The sequence below is a fragment of the Puma concolor genome, chromosome E1, assembly GCF_028749965.1.
Source record: "Puma concolor isolate L17-30 chromosome E1, mPumCon1.1.hap2, whole genome shotgun sequence".
In the NCBI taxonomy this organism is placed as follows: domain Eukaryota; kingdom Metazoa; phylum Chordata; class Mammalia; order Carnivora; family Felidae; genus Puma; species Puma concolor.
The window spans coordinates 41,762,033-41,785,162 of record NC_141680.1 but is presented as its reverse complement, the minus strand read 5'-3'; the positions used below and the strand labels follow the sequence as shown (position 1 = coordinate 41,785,162).

The following is a 23,130-nucleotide window of genomic DNA, read 5'->3' as shown; positions in this document are numbered from 1 at the left end:
CTTGCTGTGATCACAACAGCCCTTGGTGATACATTCGATGTCTTTAGTGCCTTGCCATAGCAAAGTGAAAGGTCTCCCTATTGAGAGATACCTTTTTTTCATCTTTATTGAGGTATAACTGACAAAATTGCAAGATATTTAAAGTGTAAATTGTGATGATTTGATACACACATATATAGTGAAAAGAATCCTCCTATCTAATCAACTAACACATCCATCACCTCACATTTCTGGGGATGTGAGAACATTTAAGTTCTCTTAGCAAATTTCGATTATGTAATACAGTGTTATTAACTAGAGTCACTATGTTATATATTAGATCCCCAGACCTTATTCATCCTATAGCTGAAAGTTTGTACCTTGTACCAACCTATTGAGAAGTTTCTTTAGGAGAAAAAAAGGCAAGAGCAGAATCAGAGAAAGATGGATGTTAAAATCGATTACTTTAAAAACAATAAAAGTGGTATGAATGAGCACAGGACATTGGTACCTTTTTCAGAGCGAAGTTGACATGGCTTCTCAAATATATTCATGTTCCCATTATCTGATCTATTTGGTAAGACCAGAAGTATTTCTCCTGAAAGATGGAGAGCTTTGGGATGTAGACCTTCAGGAATAAAACAGCGCAGTGATCTTTGCAGTTTGCAAGGTGCCAAAATGATTAATGATGAGTTGGATGGCAAAAGGAGTGATCGGGGCTGTAACACAAAAAGCAATGGTTAAAAAAAAAGGCATTTTAATGACAAGGGTGAGGATTTCCCAGATCATGATCTCATGGTTCATGAATTTGAGCCCTGTGTCAGGCTCTGTGCTGATAGCGGGGAGCCTGCTTGGGATTTTCTCTCTCCCTCTCTCTCTTCCCCTCCCCCACTTGCTCTCTCAAAATAAATAATAAATAGACTAAAAAAAAGAGTAAAAATAACTTGAACAACAGCAATGCAGTTAGTTGGTAAACTCTTGGTACTTTGCACACTTGGGTAATGAGTCATCTTTTCCCGTGGAATGCGTTAGTAGCAGAGCCCAAAAATGAAACTCTACCCTATTGGGATCCCAAGGCCATGATCTTTCTATTCTGTCATGAATTTCTGGTGTGAACCAGGTCAGGACAGGGAATGATGTGGGTTGCTGAAGTTGGCCAGTAATGCAGAGCCTTGACAAATCTAGAAAAAGACGGGAAGAATCAGTACAACCAGCACCTCATAAGCCCCTCTTGGAAGAGGCTGATTTAATCCTTGGGAAAATACTTCGCAGTTATTAAAATTTCCAAATTAAAAGAATGTCTTTGGGTGTATGGATAAGTGGAGGTAAGTATTCATACCAGTTTAATCTAGTTGATGACTCTAGTCACTAATGGGCAAATGGTCCCCAGCAAGGGGCCTGGCCACCTGCCCACTAGCCAGTGTGCTGTTGTACTAAGGTCAGTCTTCAATCACTATATCACAGTCTTTCTCCTCCACTCCAAAGTCAGGAGGTCTAATAGGTGATTACAATCCGAGGTTTGGGGGTCAGTCCCAACTAGGTTTGGATCTTGTTTCAACCTCTTATTACTTGCATAATTTGGAGAAATAGGATTTAAACTCTCTGAGTTAGTTTTGCTACCTCTAAGATAGCAGTGGGAATTGCAGCTACTAATAAGGACCATTGCAAAGATTCAATGAAAAATGCAGTCAAGGGCTTGGTATATAGTAAGTATGCTATAAATGGAATGGAAGCCATTAGTATTAGTATTAGTATTAGTATTAGTATTAGTATTAGTATTACTAATAAAGTTGGGTTTCAGGAAAGTCAAATGGGAAGGTTCTAGAAAGAGGTGGAGACACTGAAGAGTCCTTGGGATGTACTGCCTGGTTCACCATCTCAGACATCGCCCTCTTTCAATTGGGTCAAGGCTTCATTTCCTGATTGTCTAAATGGTGCAGAACTGCATTCCTGGTGGAAGAGCAGGTTGCTTTGGCTGGGCTGAGGCCTTCTGATGAGAGGTTAGCACAGGGAAAGGCCCACTTCAGGGAGGCTGGAGAGCAACCTGTAAAAAAGACAGCTCATTCCAGAGCAGGAGCAGCATCAACGAATCCAAAGGCGACAAAGAAAACTCTCAACTCAACAGACAAGTTTTTAAACTGGGGACAATATCTTCCAGGCTCCCGAAGCCTACTAATCAGATGTTTGTATACAAATGAGTAGAAACAATAACAAGGAAAGATGCTCCAAGTCATACCAACACCCCTGAAGAGCTATAAAAGCCCCTATAAGAGATATCTTTCACACCCAGGTATACTGAGTTTGCAACTCCCTAGCGAGCTTCACATCAGCACCATGGTGGACAGCTGCTGCCCCGGAACCACCACGGCCATTCCAGCTGTGCCCACCTTCACGTGCTCAAATGGTGGCAGTTTCCAAAACGGTATATGTTTGCCTAGTTCCTGCCGGAGCAGAACTTGGCAGCTGGTCACCTGCCAAGAAAACTGTCAGCCATCCAGCAGTGCACCAAGTGGCTGTGAACCTGCTTGCTGCCAACCTACCTGCCTTCCGGCAACTTCTTGTGTTGGTTTTGCCTGCCAACCCATTTGCTCCCGCACAGCCTGCTATGAATCTGGAACTGGTCAGTCTCCTTATTTGGAACCCTCCTGCTTGGAACCCACCAGTTGTCAGGCAAATTGCTGTGAAACCATCCTCGACCAGCAAAGCTCCTGCCAAGAACCTATCCTTGTGTCCAGATCAGCTTGTGGCCAATTGGTCTCCTGTGACGCTAGGTCCCAACAGCCATCCTGCTCTGAGGTAAATTCCTGTGCTGAAAATTCTTGCCCGCCAACCATCTGTGCAGCCAGTCCATGTCAGCTAACTTGCTGTCAACCAGGTTCATGTCAACACATCAATGGTGAAGATCAGACCTGCAAATTAACTTATTACCAACCCATCTGCTACATTTTCAAGACTTGCCCATCGGTTCCCTGCATGCCTGTTCCCTGCCAGCCATCAACTTGTGTGTTCAGCTCTTGCAATCCTACATGCTACGCATCGTCCCCTTGCTGGTCGCTTTGCTGCCAACCAGCTCCTTCCATATCTTTCATCTGCCAGCCAGTGGCTAACTGCCAGCCCCTATGTTCTGTAAAGAACCCTTGTAAACCAGTTTCCTGTGGCACCGTGCTTTCCAGCCAACCAACTTGGGATGGATCCACTTCCTGCAACCAAGGTGGCTGCACACCCCCTTCCTGCCAACCAGCTTGCTGTGTAACAGGTTTAGGCAAATCATCTGGCAGTGGCTGCAATGGTCTCCAACCAACTGCCCCAAGTGTCTGCAAAGCCAGCACCTGCTCGCCAACTTCCTGCCAACCCAGCCATGAGTCCAACGTCTGTAAGACAGCACCTCGCTGATGGAGCACCCTTCACAGCTCCTTTGAGGTGTGCCACTATCTACAAGTGCATAGCCACCCTATGGTGCCCTCTTCCTGCTGAGCACAAATGCTATCTGCGGGCTAACTTCATTCTGAGTCCAGCCCCACATTCTCTCCAGGCACTGATGAGGGGACTTGTTCAGCCACTAAGAGATCCTTCTTTACCAAGGAGGACATTTCAGCAGGCATGGTCCTCTCTATGGCTCACATTTCCTCATGTTGTCAATTCATTTCACCTCAGCAAAGCCTTCTCTCCAGTATTTCTTTTCTCTCTCTCTCTCTCTCTCTCTCTCTCTTTTGTTTTGATGTAGCCAGGTCTTTAAAAAGACTCCTTTGCTGCCAACTGCTAATAAAAATGTGAATGGTGGGGCATAGTGAATAAAACTCTCAGAATGCTTTCATTCCTTTCAGTATACCTCTTCATAGATTTCCTTCAGGTCACATTTGAACACGATGACCTTGGGTCCTCTAAGTTAGTGGTTCCCCTTGGTCTGCAAGGGTGGCTGGTGTCTGCAACTATAGATGCTCAATCTGGAAGGGAGAAAGGGCAAATAATCCCCTGGCTTCCAACCTTTATACCACCAAAAGCTCTTTTGAGTTGAGTGGCCTTCGTTTCCCCACAGTGAACAGACTTGGGAAGCCAAAGACAGAAATGGTCCAGGGAAGCCACGGGTTAAAATAAACATAGGTTTGGGGCAACGAGAATAGCTAAGGGTTAATTCACTTAAAACTGGTTTTAATGATCATTCACCTAATGGCCAATTTAATAAAATGTAAAATTAGAAATTTTTTGTTGTTTGTTTGCTTATGTCTTTGACATTTTAAGAGACAGTTTTAATAACAGTCTAAGATAACATCTGAGTGAGTATTCCTCATATGTAATTATCAAATCTAAACATTTGAAAAATGGTTGGACTGGTTTTCTTTCGGAGAAAGATTACAAGGAGGTTTGCAGAGTGTATCTGTGGCAGTGATGTAAAATCCTTCTCCGAGGGGATCTGGCTTCCCCTTTCATCAAAGGCTCTGGGTCTGTGAAATGATTTAGGTCTGAAACTCAAAACATTCCTACACAGGTCCATGAAGGAACACACGTGAAGATGCTCACCGTGACATTTCTGTGATCATATAGATTTTAAAAGATTTTAAAGGAATCTGTGTCCACTACTGGGAGGGTGGGTAGGCAGCAAGCAGTGATTCCTTCCATGAGGTACTTCTTGGTCTGATTCTCCAGAGAAGCAGAACCAGTAGGATAGATATAAAGAGATGTAATAAGAGGAATTTTCTCACGTGATTTTGGAGGCTGGTATGTCCAAATCTGTAGTATGGGTCTGCAGGCTAGAGATCAAGGAGAGCCGACAGTGGGGAAGAAGTTTGAAGGCTTTTTGGTGGAGAATATACTCCAAACAGAATAAAATAGCTGCCTGTAGGAAGATAATGGGGCATAAGGAGAACAGGAGTTAAATTAATTTGTATATAAGTACGTAAAGAAAAAATAGGACCGAAGCCTTGCAAGGACAAAAAGTGATAATGTGCCATAAGGAATATAATTAACTCAGTTATTTGCAACTGAAGTCCAAAAAGGAAATTAAAAACCGGAAGAAGAGAGGGACCTTGATACTGCAAAAGAATTACCATAGATGGAATGGCTTCTAGAAATGACATTTTATTTTATTATTATTTTTTTTTTATTTTTTTTTTTCAACGTTTATTTATTTTTTGGGACAGAGAGAGACAGAGCATGAACGGGGGAGGGGCAGAGAGAGGGAGACACAGAATCGGAAACAGGCTCCAGGCTCTGAGCCATCAGCCCAGAGCCCGACGCGGGGCTCGAACTCACGGACCGCGAGATCGTGACCTGGCTGAAGTCGGACGCTCAACCAACTGCGCCACCCAGGCGCCCCTAGAAATGACATTTTAATGGATAGCCCATTTAAATCCTCTCTCCCACATCTTCCATGGAGATTTCAGTGACGCCAGAAGAAGCAGGAGGCTCTGGAAAGCGTGATGCATCTTACCTCAGTCCTGGACAGAACTGTCGACAATATTTCTTACACTGTAAGTTTAAGAAATTACATCTCCTTAAACAATTTGCTTACTAATACCAGAATTCTTGACATAGCTGGAATTTCAAATTCCATTTTGCAATAGTTTTTGACCCAGCTAAATGTGTGTTATTCTCTTTATCTTTCCAATTGTGGATTTCTCTGTTGTACTGGCAAGTGTTTTACACTGGCCGCCTGCCAACAGGCAAACTGCACGTTTTCAACACCGCAAGTGTAAAAGGTGTCTTGGGAAATGGTGTATCTCTTCCTATACTTGGCAACAGTTTAAATAACTGAGCATTTATTAGATCCTTTTAGGTTTGCTAGAACTTGTCCATAAAACATCTGAACCTCTTATTATAAACAATGTTCTGCAGAGCCTGAACATGCTTATAACTAAATCTTTATTTTCATTTATGTCCCAGATAGGGGAGCAAAATACAGGGAAGTCTTGAGAAAAATATTACAGACAACCACCACTCAGACATTTTCTTATATCTACTTTGGATCTTCCCCCAAAAAACCCCGCAATTGAAATAAGACATTTTTGAAAAAGTTGAAGTCCTTTTTGTACCCTTCTCCAGCTCCAAAACATTTACATTTGTCCCTACTCAGATACAACCTTGTGTACACTTTGAGTTAATGTTTATGTAAAGATAAAACAATGACTAGTATTTATGAAGTATTTAGACAATACCTAGAGTTTAGACAAATTTAAAAATTTACATATACTATGTAAAATCACACCATTTATTTTTCTCCTTCACTATTGCTTTTAAGAATGACTTTTATCAAGAATTAAATTGACTGGGGCGCCTGGGTGGCGCAGTCGGTTAAGCGTCCGACTTCAGCTCAGGTCACCATCTCGCGGTCTGTGAGTTTGAGCCCCGCGTCAGGCTCTGGGCTGATGGCTCAGAGCCTGGAGGCTGTTTCCGATTCTGTGTCTCCCTCTCTCTCTGCCCCTCCCCCGTTCATTCTCTGTCTCTCTCTGTCCCAAAAATAAATAAACGTTGAAAAAAAAATTTAAAAAAATAAAAAAATAAAAAATAAATAAAAAAAGAATTAAATTGACTAATTATTAAGAATTTAGAACTATAATGTTTTATTGCATTTTGATACATGACCTGTTTCATTATAGTAGTTATTGCTGCATAACAAATGACTCCAAAAGTTAGTGGCAGAGAACAACAAACATTGATTATCTCACTGCTTCTGTGATTTAGAAATCCAGGTGTGGCTTAGCTAGGCATGTCTAGCTCAGATTCTCTTATGAGGCAGTTGCTGAGGTGTTGGCTGGGGCTGCAGTCCTTATGGGGTTCGGCTAGGGAAGGACACACTTCCAAGCTCACTCACGTGGCTGTTGGCCAGAGGTATCATTTTCTTGCCACATGGGCTTCTCCATACACTGGCTGATAGTCCTCATGGCCTAACAGCTGGATTCTCCCAGAGCAAGTGGTCCAAGAGGGAGACAACGAGCACATGGTACGAAAGTCACACATTCACACATCCTTTATAGCCTCATTTTGGAAATGACATCCCACCACATTCATGGTACTCTATTCATTAGAGACCAGTCAGGAAATCCCAGCCCACACTCAAGTGAAAGGGATTACACAAAGGCATGAATACCAGGAGGTGGGGATAATTGGAAGTCATCTTAAAGGTTGCCTACTGCACTCTGCTTTTTAGCCCCCTAGTGATTCACGTACTAAATGCATTCACTCCTTCCTAGGGTCCTCCCAGATCTCATATTATTATACCTTAAGCTCAAAGTCCAGAATCTCGTCACTGAAATCAGGTGCAAGTGTGGACTAATCTCCTTAGGCATGATGCCTTAAGTGCAGCTTCAAAGTACAGTTCTAGATCTGCAGACCTTGTGAAAGGGAAAGATATAATTTATCCAAAAGGTAGGGTAGTGGTGGTAAATCTGATGGCGTGAACTTCAAAGCAGCTAAACTTTTTGAAGGAGGAAAGAGAAGAATGACATTAGAGGCAAAGCCACTGTGAGGAGTAGGTTTTCTTTTTTTTTTTTTTTTTTTTTCAACGTTTATTTATTTTTGGGACAGAGAGAGACAGAGCATGAACGGGGGAGGGGCAGAGAGAGAGGGAGACACAGAATCGGAAACAGGCTCCAGGCTCTGAGCCATCAGCCCAGAGCCCGACGCGGGGCTCGAACTCACGGACCGCGAGATCGTGACCTGGCTGAAGTCGGACGCTTAACCGACTGCGCCACCCAGGCGCCCCTGAGGAGTAGGTTTTCTAATCTGACTGGTGCCTTGGTCAAAATTCAGGACAATGACGCCTGAGTATCATTGACTTCATCAAATCCTTATAGCTTAAGGAATCTTGCCAATAAATTGGCCATTTATTTACACAATCACTCTGTGACATTCCTATTACTTTTATTTGAATCTATGTTTGTTTGACCATCTCCCAAGGAAACACTGCTTCTCTGGGTGGCTCCAAGAGTGAGCTTTCACTTATTTTTGCCTAAATTAATATTTAGAGCTCCCATGATTGGTCTTGTTCTTTGATTCTACAAGGCCAACAGAAGATATGTCTTCTGCAGACAGATATTTCCATATTCAGTTACACTGGGGCATTCCTTCTCCCAAAGATATTTTCTCTGGGATAATTATGACCAGATACCTCCATTCTTCATGATGTGATTTGAATTCCAGTTCCATTCCCAGGATAGTTGCTCTCTTCAAAACACTTTTCAATTATCCAATATTCCTTTAAAAAGGGCATGATCAGAACCTAAGTCAAGGCCTAGTTATTTTCTAACCTGCCCAGAGAAATCATCCTGCTCTTTTGACTATAGTCCGTATTTCCCCTGGATCATGTCTGTGTGATGAGGTCATCAAATACTATTCTCTAAGTTAGATATCTCAGCCCTGACCAGAAAATTTTCTGGGATTTTATGAGTAAGTGAGGTGAGGGGGCATCTGTCCTCCTGTAGGGGATACTTCTGTAACTCCTCAAATGATTTCTTGGTCCCTATATTGATATCCTCTGCTCCTTGCCTTGGCATGCCTGTTGCTAAGTTCATATTCCTATCCCAGGAGTGCTGATGTCTTTACCTCAATTGCATGGAAGAGAGAGTTCTTCAGGTTCACATTTGATATTGACTTCAGATATATGGCTCTTTAACTTAAGTCTAAGTTAACCATAGTGCCTCCTCCCTAGAAAACTCCACATGCTTTGAGTGTCTGCAGAAAATACTATCCAGTGGATCTGCCCCAAGCTGTCTGCTCAACTTCCTCTCTAGTACATCTCTTATCCAGAGTCTCAGCTTGCATCTGAGGTCAAGTGATTATTATAAATGTATGAAGAAAGAAGCTGTCATTGGAAATGAGCATATCTTGGCATTTGTCATTGAAATCAGTCCATGCTTCTGCACTCTTTTCATAAGTTGAGAGTCCTTTTCAATTATCCTGCTGAAATCCAGATTCATGTTCTATTCATTTTCATTGGTCAATAATCTAGCTCTTTGACACAACTTGGTTTAACTGGTCTTATGTTCTGTCTTTTTCTAGGGGTTCACAAAGGATCTTTTTCTGAGGCAAGATCAAACTTATAGGTGTTAGATTTGCAGAAATCTGAAAATGGAATGGCATTTGCTTGTCTCAACACATTCAGCATTGCTTGTTCTCTAAGACTCCTCAAATACCAATATATGCTTTACTTCCAGTCTCTAAGTGCTCTGGGCCATGATATGCACAGCACACAGTGACATGAATTTATCTAGAGAAGCTGGTGCTTGTAAAATCTAGTTGTCCTTATAAATGTTTAGTCATTTTTCCAATTTGATTATTCCCCTGTCTGAAAAGACAGATACCAAATAAGAGTCTTTCTAGTGTAATCTCACATTCTTTGGGCCACATTCCAGAGGCAGAGCTCAGATCTTATTTCATTCCCAGGTCCCAGCACAAGTTAAGGAGAATTGACCCTTTTTACAAGCCTGGATTTTCCTTGCCAGATAAGAACATGTAGACAGTTCATTATTTAGTGAGGGGTGGATACTAATGTATTATGGGAAAAAAATTAGTAGAATCGCACTGAGGAGTTTACTTCAAATCAAACTTCTTTCGGTGGTTGTAGCTCTCCTTATTCAGATGAGAAGGAATTAAAATCCCTCTCTCTGTCATTGTTTCAGGTTTTCTCATTTGGTTCAGAAGGAAACATTACAATCTTCATTTTTTTTTTACTATAAAAATATCTCATGCTTGGGGGGAAAATAATGTATGAACAAAAAATGGAAATCCCTGGTCCCCTAATATCCCATCGCACCCACATCCTGCTTCCTAAAACAGACTACTGATTTATGTTTATTATGCCCTAATCTTGAGTTTCTCTTTCCCTTTACAGATGGTTGGTTGTTTTTACTGTTTGAAAGATGGAAGAAAAATAAAAGACCATTTTTGTTAATCTCACCAGTTTGCCCATATAAATGGGTTGATCTCATAACAGTAGTCCCGTGACATCTGGAAGTAGGTTTCCTCTAAGAATCCAATTTCTCAGAATCTCTTAGCAATGTCTTGAATCCAGCTGGAGCTGGAGAAATATTTAATGATAGAGATTTTATGATAAATAGTCCAGAGTTGTTGCAAACAAAATAAGATGAACAAACAGCTCTTTAGATGGGCCACTTACTTATACTCTAAGGCAGCCCTGGATGGGGGTCCATAATCTTAGCCCAATGTCTTAAAATTTGGGCTTTTGCCTGAGTAGTGTGGGAATAGATGTGAAAGAATTTTGTAAAATGTAAAAAACCCTCTAAATATAAGGGCTTATGAAGGACATACTAGACATAATATAGGTCATAAAATGATATGCGAGATGAGTAGAGTTTTAGGTGATAAACTTGGAAATGTCTTACTTGCAAAGAAAACAAATCAAATGACCATAGTGGATAGAAAACAAATTATAAACACAACAAAGAAGTGTGGAAGGAAGACATATTAGAGATGGAGAATTGACCAATTATTATGACAGTCAGTAGGGGTGGAGGATGGGGATGGAGAATTTTATGCATAAACAATTCCTAATGACACTCATTAGCTAAACCCAAACTATCACTGATGACCATAAAGCCCAACTTTTCAGCAAGGGCAAGGAAGACTAGGATGTGTTTTCTTAAATCAAATCCTGTTATTTCCCTCATAATGTATTTCACCAGAGGAATAAACATAGTGGCCTTTTTTTTTTACACTATTTCAAACCATGGGAAAAGGAATAAACTCCATTGAACTGAACTACCAGGTAAAGAGGGGGAAAGAAGTCACTCAATGCAAAGATGTCCAACTATCATGGATGCACCAGGCATACCTTTCTTAGAATAAGTTTGTATAAATGAAGTTAATATTTGCCAGATTAAAGAAAAGAGAAAGCAGCAGTTCAGGCACTAAACAGAATGAAGATTCAATAATTTGAAATACAGAAAACCCTATAAATGCTATAACAAACAACAGCAACCAACAACAATAAATGTCCTGTATAATAGCTAATTGTGCAATAGCAGAGAGATAGATTGTTTATTAAAGTCTTCACAGACATTGTAAGTTATTTTAATGATCAGCAAGCTAAAACAGTTCTTGTATTCAAATCCTGGTATATATTTTGCAAATGCTCATTCTTCCTGAGAAAGACTGTTTCTTATTTCCAGCACTCAGACTAGGTGAAAATTGTCTCTGATGTTAATACCCATCCAGTCTCTTTATGCCTTAGATTCCCCGTGATTTTTCAAATTTTCAAATATTACCAATAAGGGTTTGGTGTTCTCACTTGGAAGTTGTGTTGGTATTTGAAAAGTAACATTGTCTAAGGTTAAGAAACTAGAACTCATTTGAAGAAACTAAATTTTCTCTATACACTCTATATCCATTTGGGACCATCAATTCCTCTTTGCAATTTTCTTTCCGCACAATTCTGTTCAAATGTGATCATTTGCGTACATAAGTAATATTGAGAAGACTTCCTTTCTATGTCATAATTATAATTTTACCAGTGACTCTTAAATGAAGTCTTATTTCTTCTTACAGTCAACTATTTGTGTGGGGGAAAATACTCTTTTTTTAAGTCTCACTTAGTTGTTCATTTTATATATTAAGTATATTTATGCTTTGCTATGTTTCTCACCATTGGACAATTACAGGGAAGTGCTTTGGAAGAACTGGGTTGACTTTGTTTGGAATCAACCTGAAGAAGGTGGAGGATCTTCTGAAATTTATCCCTTTTCATCTTAATCTTTGTTCCAAGCAAGAATCTGAATGAAGCTTAAGAGTTTAGTTTTAGGGTTTTTTTTAATTTAATGTTTTTTTTAAATTTACATCCAAATTAGTTAGCATATAGTGCAACAATGATTTCAGGAGTAGACTCCTTAATGACCTTTACCCATTTAGCCCATCCCCCCTCCCACAACCCCTCCAGTAACCCTCTGTTCTCCATATTTATGAGTCTCTTCTGTTTTGTCCCCCTCCCTGTTTTTATATTATTTTTGTTTCCCTTCCCTTATGTTCATCTGTTTTGTCTCTTAAAGTCCTCATATGATGGGGCGCCTGGGTGGCGCAGTCGGTTAAGCGTCCGACTTCAGCCAGGTCACGATCTCGCGGTCCGGGAGTTCGAGCCCCGCGTCAGGCTCTGGGCTGATGGCTCAGAGCCTGGAGCCTGTTTCCGATTCTGTGTCTCCCTCTCTCTCTGCCCCTCCCCCGTTCATGCTCTGTCTCTCTCTGTCCCAAAAATAAATAAACGTTGAAAAAGTCCTCATATGAGTGAAGTCATATGATTTTTGTCTTTCTCTGACTAATTTCACTTAGCATAATACCCTCCAGTTCCATCTATGTAGTTGCAAATGGCAAGATTTCATTCTTTTTGATTGCCAAGTAATACTCCATTGTGTGTGTGTGTGTGTGTGTGTGTGTGTGTGTGTGTATACATATATATATATACACGTGTGTGTATATATATACATATATATATATATATATACATGTATATGTATATGTATATGTATATGTATATGTACATATACACACCACATCTTCTTTATCCAGTCATACATCGATGGACGTTTGGGCTTTTTCCATACTTTGGCTATTGTTGATAGTGCTGCTATAAACATTGGGATGCATATGTCCCTTTGAAACAGCACACCTGTATCCCTGGGATAAATGCCTAGTAGGACAATTGCTGGGTCATAGGGTAATTCTATTTTTAAGTTGTTGAGGAACCTCTATACTGTTTTCCAGAGTGGCTGCACCAGCTTGCATTCCCACCAGCAGTGCAAAAGAGTTCCTCTTTCTCCACATCCTCGTCAACATCTGTCATTGCCTGAGTTGTTAATGTTAGCCATTCTGACAGGTGTAAGGTGGTATCTCGTGGTGGTTTTGATTTGTATTTCCCTGATGATGAGTGATGTTGAGCATTTTTTCATGTGTTGGTTGGCCAACTGGATGTCTTCTTTGGAGAAGTGTCTATCCATGTCTGTTGTCCATTTCTTCACTGGATTATTTGTTTTGGGGGTGTTGAGTTTGATAAGCTCTTTATAGATTTTGGATACTAACCCTTTATCTGATATGTCATTTGCAAATATCTTCTCCCATTCTGTGGGTTGCCTTTTAGTCTTACTGTTTCCTTCGTTGTGCAGAAGCTTATTTTGATGAGGTCCCAGTAGTTCATTTTTGCTTTTGTTTCCCTTGCCTCTGGAGATTGTTGAGTAAGAAGTTGCTGTAGCCAAGATCAAAGAGGTTTTTGCCTGCTTTATCCTCAAGGATTTTGATGGCTTCCTGTCTTACATTTAGGTCTTTCATCCATTTTGAGTTTATTTTTGTGTATGGTGTAAAAAAGTGGTCCATATTCATTCTTCTGCATGTTGCTGTCCAGTTTTCCCAGCACCACTTGCTGGTTTTTTATTAGGCCCTTATCTTGGATGAAGAATGCTTTGGTTTAGAAAGAGGCCCTGAAGGTTTTCTGGCCAGGGGAGGAGCCACGACCCCTGCTAACACAGACGGAATAAAGGGTAAGTGAAGCCTGCAGGCTTTTCCTATTGAGTTCTCACTGTACAATTTAGGCTTTTTAAATTTATATTCAGTCAGAGAAAGACAAATATCATATGATTTCATTCATATGTGGAATTTAAGAAACACAACAGATGAACATAGGTGAAGGGAAGGAAACATAAGGTGAAAACAGAGAGGGAGGCAAACCATATGAGACTTTTAAATATAGAAAGCAAACTGAGGGTTGCTGGAGGGGAGGTGCATAAGGGGTTCAGCTAAATGGGTGATGGGCATTAAGAAGGGCACCTGTTGGAATAAGCACTGGGTATTTTATGTAAGTGATGAATCACTGGGTTCTACTTCTGAAACCAATATTACATCGTATGCTAATTAACTTGAATTTAAATAAATAAAAAATAAAGGACTCAGAGTTCAAAAAGAGACAGACCAAAAAACAGTCTCTTAACTATACAGAACAAACAGATGGTTACCAGAGGGTAGGTGGGTGGGGAAATGGGTAAATAGGTGAAAGGGATTAAGAGCACCTGTTGGGATGAGTACTGGGTGTTGTATGGAAACTAATTTGACAATAAATTTCATGTTTGAATATAAATAAAACATTAAAAAATTAAAAAAAGAGTATATTTATCTTGATGAGCACTGAGATATGGAAGTGTTCAATCACTATAATGTACACCTGAAATGAATATAACACTGTATGTTGACTACACTGGAATTTAAATAAACAAATAAATAAATTACTCAGGGCTAATATCAGTCGGAATTTTTAAGATAAGTAGAGATGATTAGGAAATTAATCAGAAAAGTCCAACTATAGCTAGGAAGACTGCTCGAAGTTATGATAAGAGAAAGGAAAACAGAAATAAGAATAGTGAAGCAATTGAGGAAAACACTGTTTTGTGGAAATGTTGAGCAATTACACTTGCTAGGGCCTGAACAATCAGCCTTGAAGATATGGCTTTTATTTTTTAATTTTTATTTTAATTTACTTTTATTATTTTGGTCACTGTTTTCATCCATTCTAAATGTCAATGTCCTTATAATATTTATTTATTTATTTATTTAGCTCAAATGGGAGAGGGGCAGAGAGAGACAGGGAGAGAGAATCTCAAGCAGGTTCCATCCCCAGTGCCCAATGTGGGACTCAATCTCACGACTGCGAGACAATGATCTGACCTGAAGTCAAGAGTCAGATGCTTAACAGACTGAGCCACCCAGGAGCCCCTAAGAAATGGCTTTTAAAGAAATATTAAAATACTGAGCTGGAATCTCATTGGGACGGTAGATTTTGTCATCATTTACAAAAGATTCTAACCACCTGAGCTGGGGCGACATAAAGCCTAAAATGTTGTGAATATTTCTCTGATCAATTTCAACTAACAATTCTTAATAATCTGTGTTTTCTCTTCGAAGAATACCCTTCATTTTCATAGATTAATGTTTATATTTATTGAAGTGGGAATCATTTAATTTTATTTCTGATTCTTTTTTTTAAGGTTTTTTTTTTAGTGTTTTTATTTATTTTTGAGACAGAGAGAGACAGAGCATGAGCAGGAGAGGGGCAGAGAGAGGGGGAGACACAGAATCGGAAGCAGGCTCCAGGCTCTGAGCTGTCAGCCCAGAGCCAGATGCGGGGCTCAAACTCACAGAACGTGAGATCACGACCTGAGACGAAGTTGGACGCTTAACCGACTGAGCCACCCAGGCACCCCTATTTCTGATTCTTAATCTTGTATTTTCTATGTAAGTTACCTCCAAGCCTGTAAGATTTCCTATTTCTTTTGTGACAAATTTGGCTTTTAAATCGCTTCTTTCGTGTTGTTTCTAAAAGTTCTCTTGTTCTCCTAAAATTAAACCTATTTCAGAGTTTGGGCTTCAGATCTAACATTCTTTGTAATTTCAAGCACATAACACATAAAAAATCCTAAAGTACAATTTCTGAACCATGATCCCATTAGGGAGAGATCCCAAGGAGAAGGTTTTCAGTGATGAAAGAGCCAAGCTTTCCCCTCCTTTGAACGGAGCAAAGACTGAGACTGTTTTTCTGAAATAAACCCCTGTTCCTTCTTAAACAGTATTACATTGCACTAGAGTGCCTCACTTAGGGATTGGCTTTCATGTTCTATCTAAATCGCAAGAAGAGTAAATGAACTACAGTGTGAGCACTGGTGTAACTCACAGAAGGGAAGGAAGGAATACGATGGGTGTGTCATTCATAGCAAGCTGGTCATGCTAGATTATAACCCAATGAACAAAGATACACAAAAATAAGAGTCAATGCAACATTTTAATGATAACTGTACATCACTGAGGATTCTTTTTTTCCCAATTGGTAGAGAAGAGAAAGGCAGATAAATCCAAAGTCATCCTGAAATACAATTAGACATATCTTAAACAGCCAATAGATATTATGGTAGAAGTGAACAAAAACAGAAATGTCATCTTGGATGCTCACAATACAGTGATATAAATGAAGATGAATGAACAAGGACTTACAAAGCCATACCACCGAGCCTCAGAATCTACATTGTTATGTGAAGTCATCTTAAAAAGAAGGATATCTTTGGGGCACCTGGGTGGTTCAGTTGGTTAAGCCTCTGACTTTGGCTCAGGTCATGATCTCACAGTTCATGAGTTTGAGCCTTGTGTTGTGCTCTGTGCTGACTGCTCGGAGCCTGGAGCCTGCTTTGGATTCTGTGTCTCCCTCTCTCTCTGCTCCTCCCCTGCTTGTGTGCTCTCTCTCTCTCTCTTGCTCTCTCTCAAAAATAAATAAACATTAAAAAAATTTTTTTAAAAGAAGGATATCTTCAAAGTCTGGGCAATTGATTCAGATCTGACTGAAGATATAAGAAATATGAAGCTTAACTGAGGGTGTTGGTGAACCATGGAAACTCAAGGGTTAGGACAAGCACTGAAGCAAACATTGGCAGTGTGCCACCAAGCACTGTTCAAAGGGAGATGGAGAGTTCATCTGGGACTGTGAATTTTGTAAAAATTGTAAAAATTTTATAAAAATTTGATGGAGGCATCGAATGCCATCTGACATTTAGTTCCTTTAATTTCTGTACTGATTCCTTGCTCGTGGGGTGGTTGAGAAATTCCTGTTACAGTTAATTCTCTGTAAGTTCATAAATAGGCGTCCTTGCTTTATGGGCTTTGCTAACATGAGTCTGCTCCAAGAGGTGGCTTCACTCATAGGATGTAAACAAGTCCAGGTCTTAGAGACTGCAAGGCTCAAGGCAGGTCCCTGATAGCTAACTTTGTCAAGGCTACGAATTCTACCCTGAATGCCTTTTGGAAAACAGCCTCCAAGGGAATGCCTATTATCACAGAGCGTGTTTTCTTTAAAGCATTGTGGACCTCAGAGAAGGACAACATGTTAGTGAGCAATCAATTAAATAATGATGGGGCAAGGCAGAGAGTGTTTAGGGACCTCAAAGAATCTTCGGCATGGAAGGAATCCTGATAAACTTGCTGCCAAGTGGTTGTCAGTTCCCATGCTTGAATGTCTGGTAATAAAACATTCATAAACCCAGGGTGGTCCATCCCATCCTTGGGAAGTTCTTTTAGAGAGTGTCTCCACATTTTACGTTATGTTCACTTTGGCTCTCTGCACTTTTCCTGCATAGGAAGCATCTGTGACTGCACAATCAGAATAGCATTTCTGAGCACTTCCCCACCCTTATTAGCTCTGCTCTCTATTTCAGTGCCTTGTGCCAGGAAATCACGTTCCTTTTCCTCTAAACATGGCAATTATCTTCTGCTCTGTAGAATATAGTTTCAGTCAGGCACACATTTCCCTGACTGGTTATCACATATTTTAAGATAGTCCTTCTGTAGCACCTTTATCATCATTAACTTTGCCCACCAGATCCTCCTCCTTGTTAAAAATCAAGTTCAGAGTGGTTTATCTGGATGCTTAAGCATTTTCTATTCTGTTTTAGTTACACTGAGAGCCCTCTTGCAATCCCCAGAGATTTGGATGTACCTTCATCCCTTTTCCTTGTATCCCTTTTCCTAGCCATTTTGTGATCTGCATTTTCAAGGCATCATCAATTTTCTGTGTCTGGCCAGGCAGGCTATCACATGCCCACATAATGAGAACCCATCTATGCATCTCTCCTATGTTCATCCATAGTTTCTCCACTACAGAAGAAGACAGGAGAGGCTGGGCCATGAGGATTTAAATCAGGTAGATGGGTATTCACATCATTAGTGTTCTGTAGGCTTTTGGGAAAATTACTTAATATATTCCAACTATCTTTCATTGTCTTTGGCATATACATTGTTGGGGAGTTCCTGTCGTGCCTGAATTCTTCTTTCAATATCACTCCTTCTGTCCTACATTGTAAATTGATTCATGAGTTCCATATGGAATTTTTCTCTTTCCCTTCCTGACTGGGTTGGCCAGACACAATCCTGCATATGTATAGACCTCTCAACCCATTCTTCCTATATCCTTCATGGCAAAGACTCATCAGTCCTACTTCTGGTGTATAAATTTCATCTCCTGTTTGTATTCCATTAGAAGCACAGTGAGGGTGAGGACCTGGAGTGTCTTGTTCACTTCTGTAGTTCCAGGACCTGACACAGCACTTAACACAAAGTAAATACTAAGTAACTCTTGTTTGTTGAAATAAATATCTAGATGTAACTCCATGGCAATGTGTGAAAGTACCAAGCAATTTGTTTTCATGTTGAAGGCTTCGTAGGCCATGTTCTCTCCCCAGCCTGGTGGGGAGAGAGTATAGGCACACAGTGAGTTTGGCACGTTAACCTTAAAAATAAAACTGTCAGAGGAAGTTCAGTCGGTTAAGCTTCTGACTTTTGGTTGTGGCTCAGGTCATGATCTCCCTGGTTGTGAGTTCGAGCCCTGCGTTGGGGTCCATGCTAGCAACATGGGGCCTTCTTGGGATTCTCTATCTCCTCTTTCTTCCCCTCCCCAACTTGCGCTGTCTCTGTCTGTCTCAAAATACATAAATAAACTTAAAAAAATACTGTCAGTTATCTTACCAGCAAAAATGAGTCTATTCAGATATAGCAGAATTGTAATTTGGGACAAGTAAGCTAGGGCAAAACCATAGCCAAGTCCTGAGAAGCAAGAGGGAAGTTGGGAGGGCAGTTGTAAACAAAAAGGCAAACATTAGAGCAAACTGGGAGCTTTAAGTACAGTGGCTTTTCATTGGCTGAACCGTGATGGTCTCTCATTGGCTGGACTGTTGCTGTGGGAGGTAGGAAAACCTTTCTTCCTCCTGCTGGGGTAGTAAAGTAGCTAAAGTATGGATTTGTAAGGTACTTGCAAGATATGTCTCTTCCCTTATGGGGTTTGCAATTGATGAAAAGTGGTAGAACTCCCCTCTATGGCCTCCTGACTTGATTTTACTTTACTTTACTTTACTTTACTCTACTTTACTTTACCTTACCTTACCTAACCTTACTTAATTATAATTCCAGCATAGTTAACATACAGTGTTATATTAATTTGAAGCATACAATATAGCAATTCAACAATTCCAGACATCACCTATTGTTCATCAGGACAAGTGCTCTCCTTAAGCCCCATCACCTAGTTCACCTATTCCCCCACCTCAGGTAACCATCAATTTGTTCTCTACAGTTGAGTCTATTTCTTGGTTTGTGTCTTTCTTTTTTTCCTTTGCTCATTGTTTGTTTGTTTCTTAAATTCCATATATGAATGAAATCATATGAATTTGTCTTTCTCTGATTGCCTTATTTCACTTAGCATTATATTCTCTCGTTCCATCCATGTTGTTGCAAATGGCAACATTTCATTCTTTTTTATGGCTGAATTATATTCCATTATATATACATACCACATCTTCTTTATCCATTCATCTGTCAATGGACACTTGGGCGGCTTCCATATCTTGGCTATTGTAAATAATACTGCTATAAACAAAAGCATGCATGTATCCCTTTGAATTAGTATTTTGGGGGTAAATACCCAGTAGTGCAACTATTGGATCATGAGGTAGTTCTATTTTTAACTTTTTGAGGAAATTCCATAGTGTTTTTCACAGTGGCTGGACCAGTTTGCATTCCCACCAACAGTGCAGGAGGATTCCTTTTTCTCCACATCCTTAACAACATCAGTTGTTTCTTGTGTTGTTGATTTTAGCCATTCTGACAGGTGTGAGGTGAAATCTCACTGTGGTTTTGGTTTGCATTTTCTTGATGATGAGTGACGTTGAGCATCTTTTCATGTGCTCTTGACTTCATTTTATTTTTTTAAAGTTTATTTATTTATTTTGAGAGAGACAGAGACAGTGTGAGTGGGGAAGGGGCAGAAAGTGAGGGAGAGAGAGAGAATTCTAGGCAGGCTCCGCACTCTCAGTGCAAAGCCCAACACAGGGCTCGAACTCACGAAACCGTGAGATCATGACCTGAGCCAAAACCATGAGTTGGACGCTTAGCCAACTGAGCCACCTAGGCACCCCATTGTTGACTTCATTTTAAACAAGGTTTCCTTATATTGATTTTCACAGGTACAAACAGCCCAGTGTTTGAGGCCAGGTAACCACTGGCAAGTGGTGCCTCTTTGAGCAAGTTAGTTCATCTCTCAGCCTCCGTTTCCTCATCTATAAAGTGCGGATAATTAAAACTTGCTGGGTTATGAACTAGAAATGATGAGAAATATCAAGTCTAATATTTGTAGTCATTCAGCGAATGACAACCCCTCAGCTCATCCCTCCCCTAAAGTCATGCATCAGGGAAACCAGCCCTTAGCAAGTTGGATAACCTGGCAGCCTCTTCCAAGAATCCCTTTGCAGTGGTAGGTCTCCCAAGACCTAACCAGAAGGAGATGGCTCTGGCCACAACTATTCTTTTCCTCCCAGAGCCAATATTAGGTCTTCTTCCAGCAAATATCTGGCTGTCTCTTCATTGTTCAGTTCTTTTTCAGAAAGTCTGGCTTCTACTCTGGAGAACTACACCCATCATGGATGATGGATTCCTTTTTTCTTCAGCAAATCCTGCTTTCTGCTAACACTCTGATATTGAATCTCTTCAGCTTCATCTCTGCCTCACCAAATCCAGAAACAGGTTGGATCAGAGGGTTATACACCCATTGCTCAGTTACTTCAATTCCTAGGATTCTACAGACGTATAACCTCCTTAGAATGCTTTGATCAGGAAGTTAAATTGATGTAGAGTTTGGAGGCACTGAAAATGTACCTTGAGTGCTTTGCAGAGTTTTTTTTAGTCTAAAGTAGCATAACTAGTTACCCCCAAACTTAATGGTACAAACAACTGCTTATTGTCTTCATAAATTGTGCAGATCAGAAATTCAGACTGTGATGCTTCGTGATGTCTGGGGCCTCAGCTAGAAGATTCAGGGGCACCCGGTTGGCTCAGTGAGTTAAGCATTTGACTCTTGATGTCGGCTCATGTCATGGTCTCACAGTTGTGACATTGAGCCCTGCATCAGGTTCTGGGCTGACAGCAGGGAGCCTGCTTGGGATTTTGTCTCTCACTCTGTCTCTCTCTCTCTTCCTCTCTCTCTCTCAAAAAAAACCCCACGTTTTTTCTTTTAAAAGAAGACTCAAAGTCTGGGGGCTAGAATCATCTGAAAGCTTGCTCATTCATCTGTGTGGCAGTTTGTGCTGGCTGTCCGCTGGGGGAAGAGGGAGCTGAGTTTTTCCTCCATGTGTTCTCTTTCCTTATAGCATGGCAGCTGGCTCCCCCCAGGGCGAGCTTCCTCAAAGAGGCAGACAGCCAGGACAAAATGACATCCTTCTAATGATTTAGCCAGGAAGTTACATACCATCCTTCTTCTATCCTCTCTTTATCAGAACAATCACAACCCTTGCTGAAATTCACAGGGAGAATCTGATAAGTCTCTGGAGAGTCAGGGGGACTGTAGCTACTGTTGTGGTCGATTTTGGAAAATACAAACCGTGACACCAGTGAATGAGACCAAGCAAGACAGCCATTTCCATGACATAGAAGAAAAAAACATTTTTAGGTGAGCGTCCTTCTTAATGTCCTAGGAATAGTGCCGGGAACTAAATACCGAATACTAAAAATACTTGGTGGAGATGAATTGGTCAGTGGCAGACCAGAACTCTGAGATAACAAAAGGCTCACTTCATTTACCCTAGTCCTTAAAACCAACTACTATTGTTCCTAGGTTTGTGGGAAGGGGAGTTGGAAACTGCTGTTTTAGGAAGATAAATGACCTGCATGTAGAAGATGTTTTATTTCTATCAGGAGACAAGAAACTAAAATTGTACACCTTTCCAAACCTCAGTCACCACAGTTATTTCTACTTGCAGTAAAATCTAAATAAAATGTCCTGAGTCAGGAGTCAGACCATCTAGCTATGAGACCTAATTCTGTCAATTACTAGCTGTATGACATAAGGCAAGTGACTTCCCACTTGTACCATGGAAATGATGGTTCTTGCTTTGCCCAGCTTTGTGGGGTTACTGTGAGATTAGAAGCAATAATATGAAATGTGATACACATGCAGGGACCTTTAAAGGAATAGCTGTATAAAACAAAATCCCAATGTATGGTCTACAACAGTGAAGACTTTAGGAAGATGATTTTATGTGATCGTGAAAGAGAGGAGCTGGGCACAGGAATAATGAGTGTCTTGATGTAACAGGGTTGATACCGATCATTTGTAAAGATTGATCAGTTGCAGAAACTTAAAAGAACAGTTCAAAGAATTTGCTTTTTATGATTCTTACAGGAAAAGGGGATGAGCCATTTTCCAAGGCTGAGATCATGATTTTACATCAAGGATACGTGAAGCAGACCAGCAGCTGGCAGACGCATCCACAGGAAATACCGAAGGAAAAAATCAAAACGAAGCAGGCTGCATTCCACTAAGAAGGCTCACGATTTAACAAGATTATTAATAGAATGTTTGGTTGTCAACAAAGCTGAGGGAGTGAGTTTATTGGCAAGTTTGATTGACAGGTCCATCATTTAGTAGAAAAAGCCACTTGGTTTCCCTAAGTGGCTGGTACAAATTAGTGTCACCTACATCCACACCTCCACCCCCTCCACAACATGCAAGAGATTCTGTGGATTCACATCCTTTCTACTTCTTGGGATTGACGTAGATTATTTTAAATTGTTTTCCAATATAGTGGTGTAAGTTGGAAATCTTGTTGAGGTTTTGATTTGTATTTTTAAAAAAAATTTTTTAATGTTTTTATTTATTTTTGAGACAGAGACAGAGCATGAGCATGGGAGGGGCAGAGAGAGGGGGAGACACAGAATCTGAAGCAGACTCCAGGCTCTGACCTGTCAGCACAGAGCCGACGCGGGGCTCAAACCCACAGACTGTGAGATCATGACCTGAACTGAAGTTGGACGTTTAACCGACTGAACCACCCAGGCGCCCCTTGATTTGTATTTCTTGATCACTTACACTTTTGATTTTTTTTCATGTTTATTGACTATTTGCATTTTCTCTAATATAAAATTCCTGTCTACTTCTTTTACCCAATTTTATTAAAAAAATTTTATTACCCAATTTTCTATGAGGTTGTTTATGTGTACCAGTTTGTGGGAGTTATTTACAGGTTCTTGAGACTGATCCTTTGTCCCTTGTATGTATTGTGAATATTTTCTCCCAGTCAATACCCTGAGGGACAAAAGAACTGAGCTCATTCAGCCCCAGAGTCATGAGAAATAGTAAAC

The 23,130-nt window shown here is 40.4% G+C and overlaps 1 protein-coding gene across 1 annotated transcript; it reads left to right on the top strand.

Annotated features, from left to right (window-relative positions):
- The first annotated feature begins 2,280 nt into the window (after positions 1–2,280).
- On the top strand, positions 2,281–4,181 carry KRTAP29-1 (keratin associated like protein 29-1). The gene has a single exon (XM_025917654.2). It carries the CDS (start codon positions 2,314–2,316, stop codon positions 3,370–3,372), a length of 1,059 nt encoding a protein of 352 aa, XP_025773439.1. The 5' UTR covers positions 2,281–2,313; the 3' UTR covers positions 3,373–4,181.
- Positions 4,182–23,130: the final 18,949 nt, after the last annotated feature.

Excerpts from the sequence above, each read along its gene's own strand:
- KRTAP29-1 (XM_025917654.2), top strand. The coding sequence starts at position 2,314 with ATGGTGGACAGCTGCTGCCCCGGAACCACCACGGCCATTCCAGCTGTG.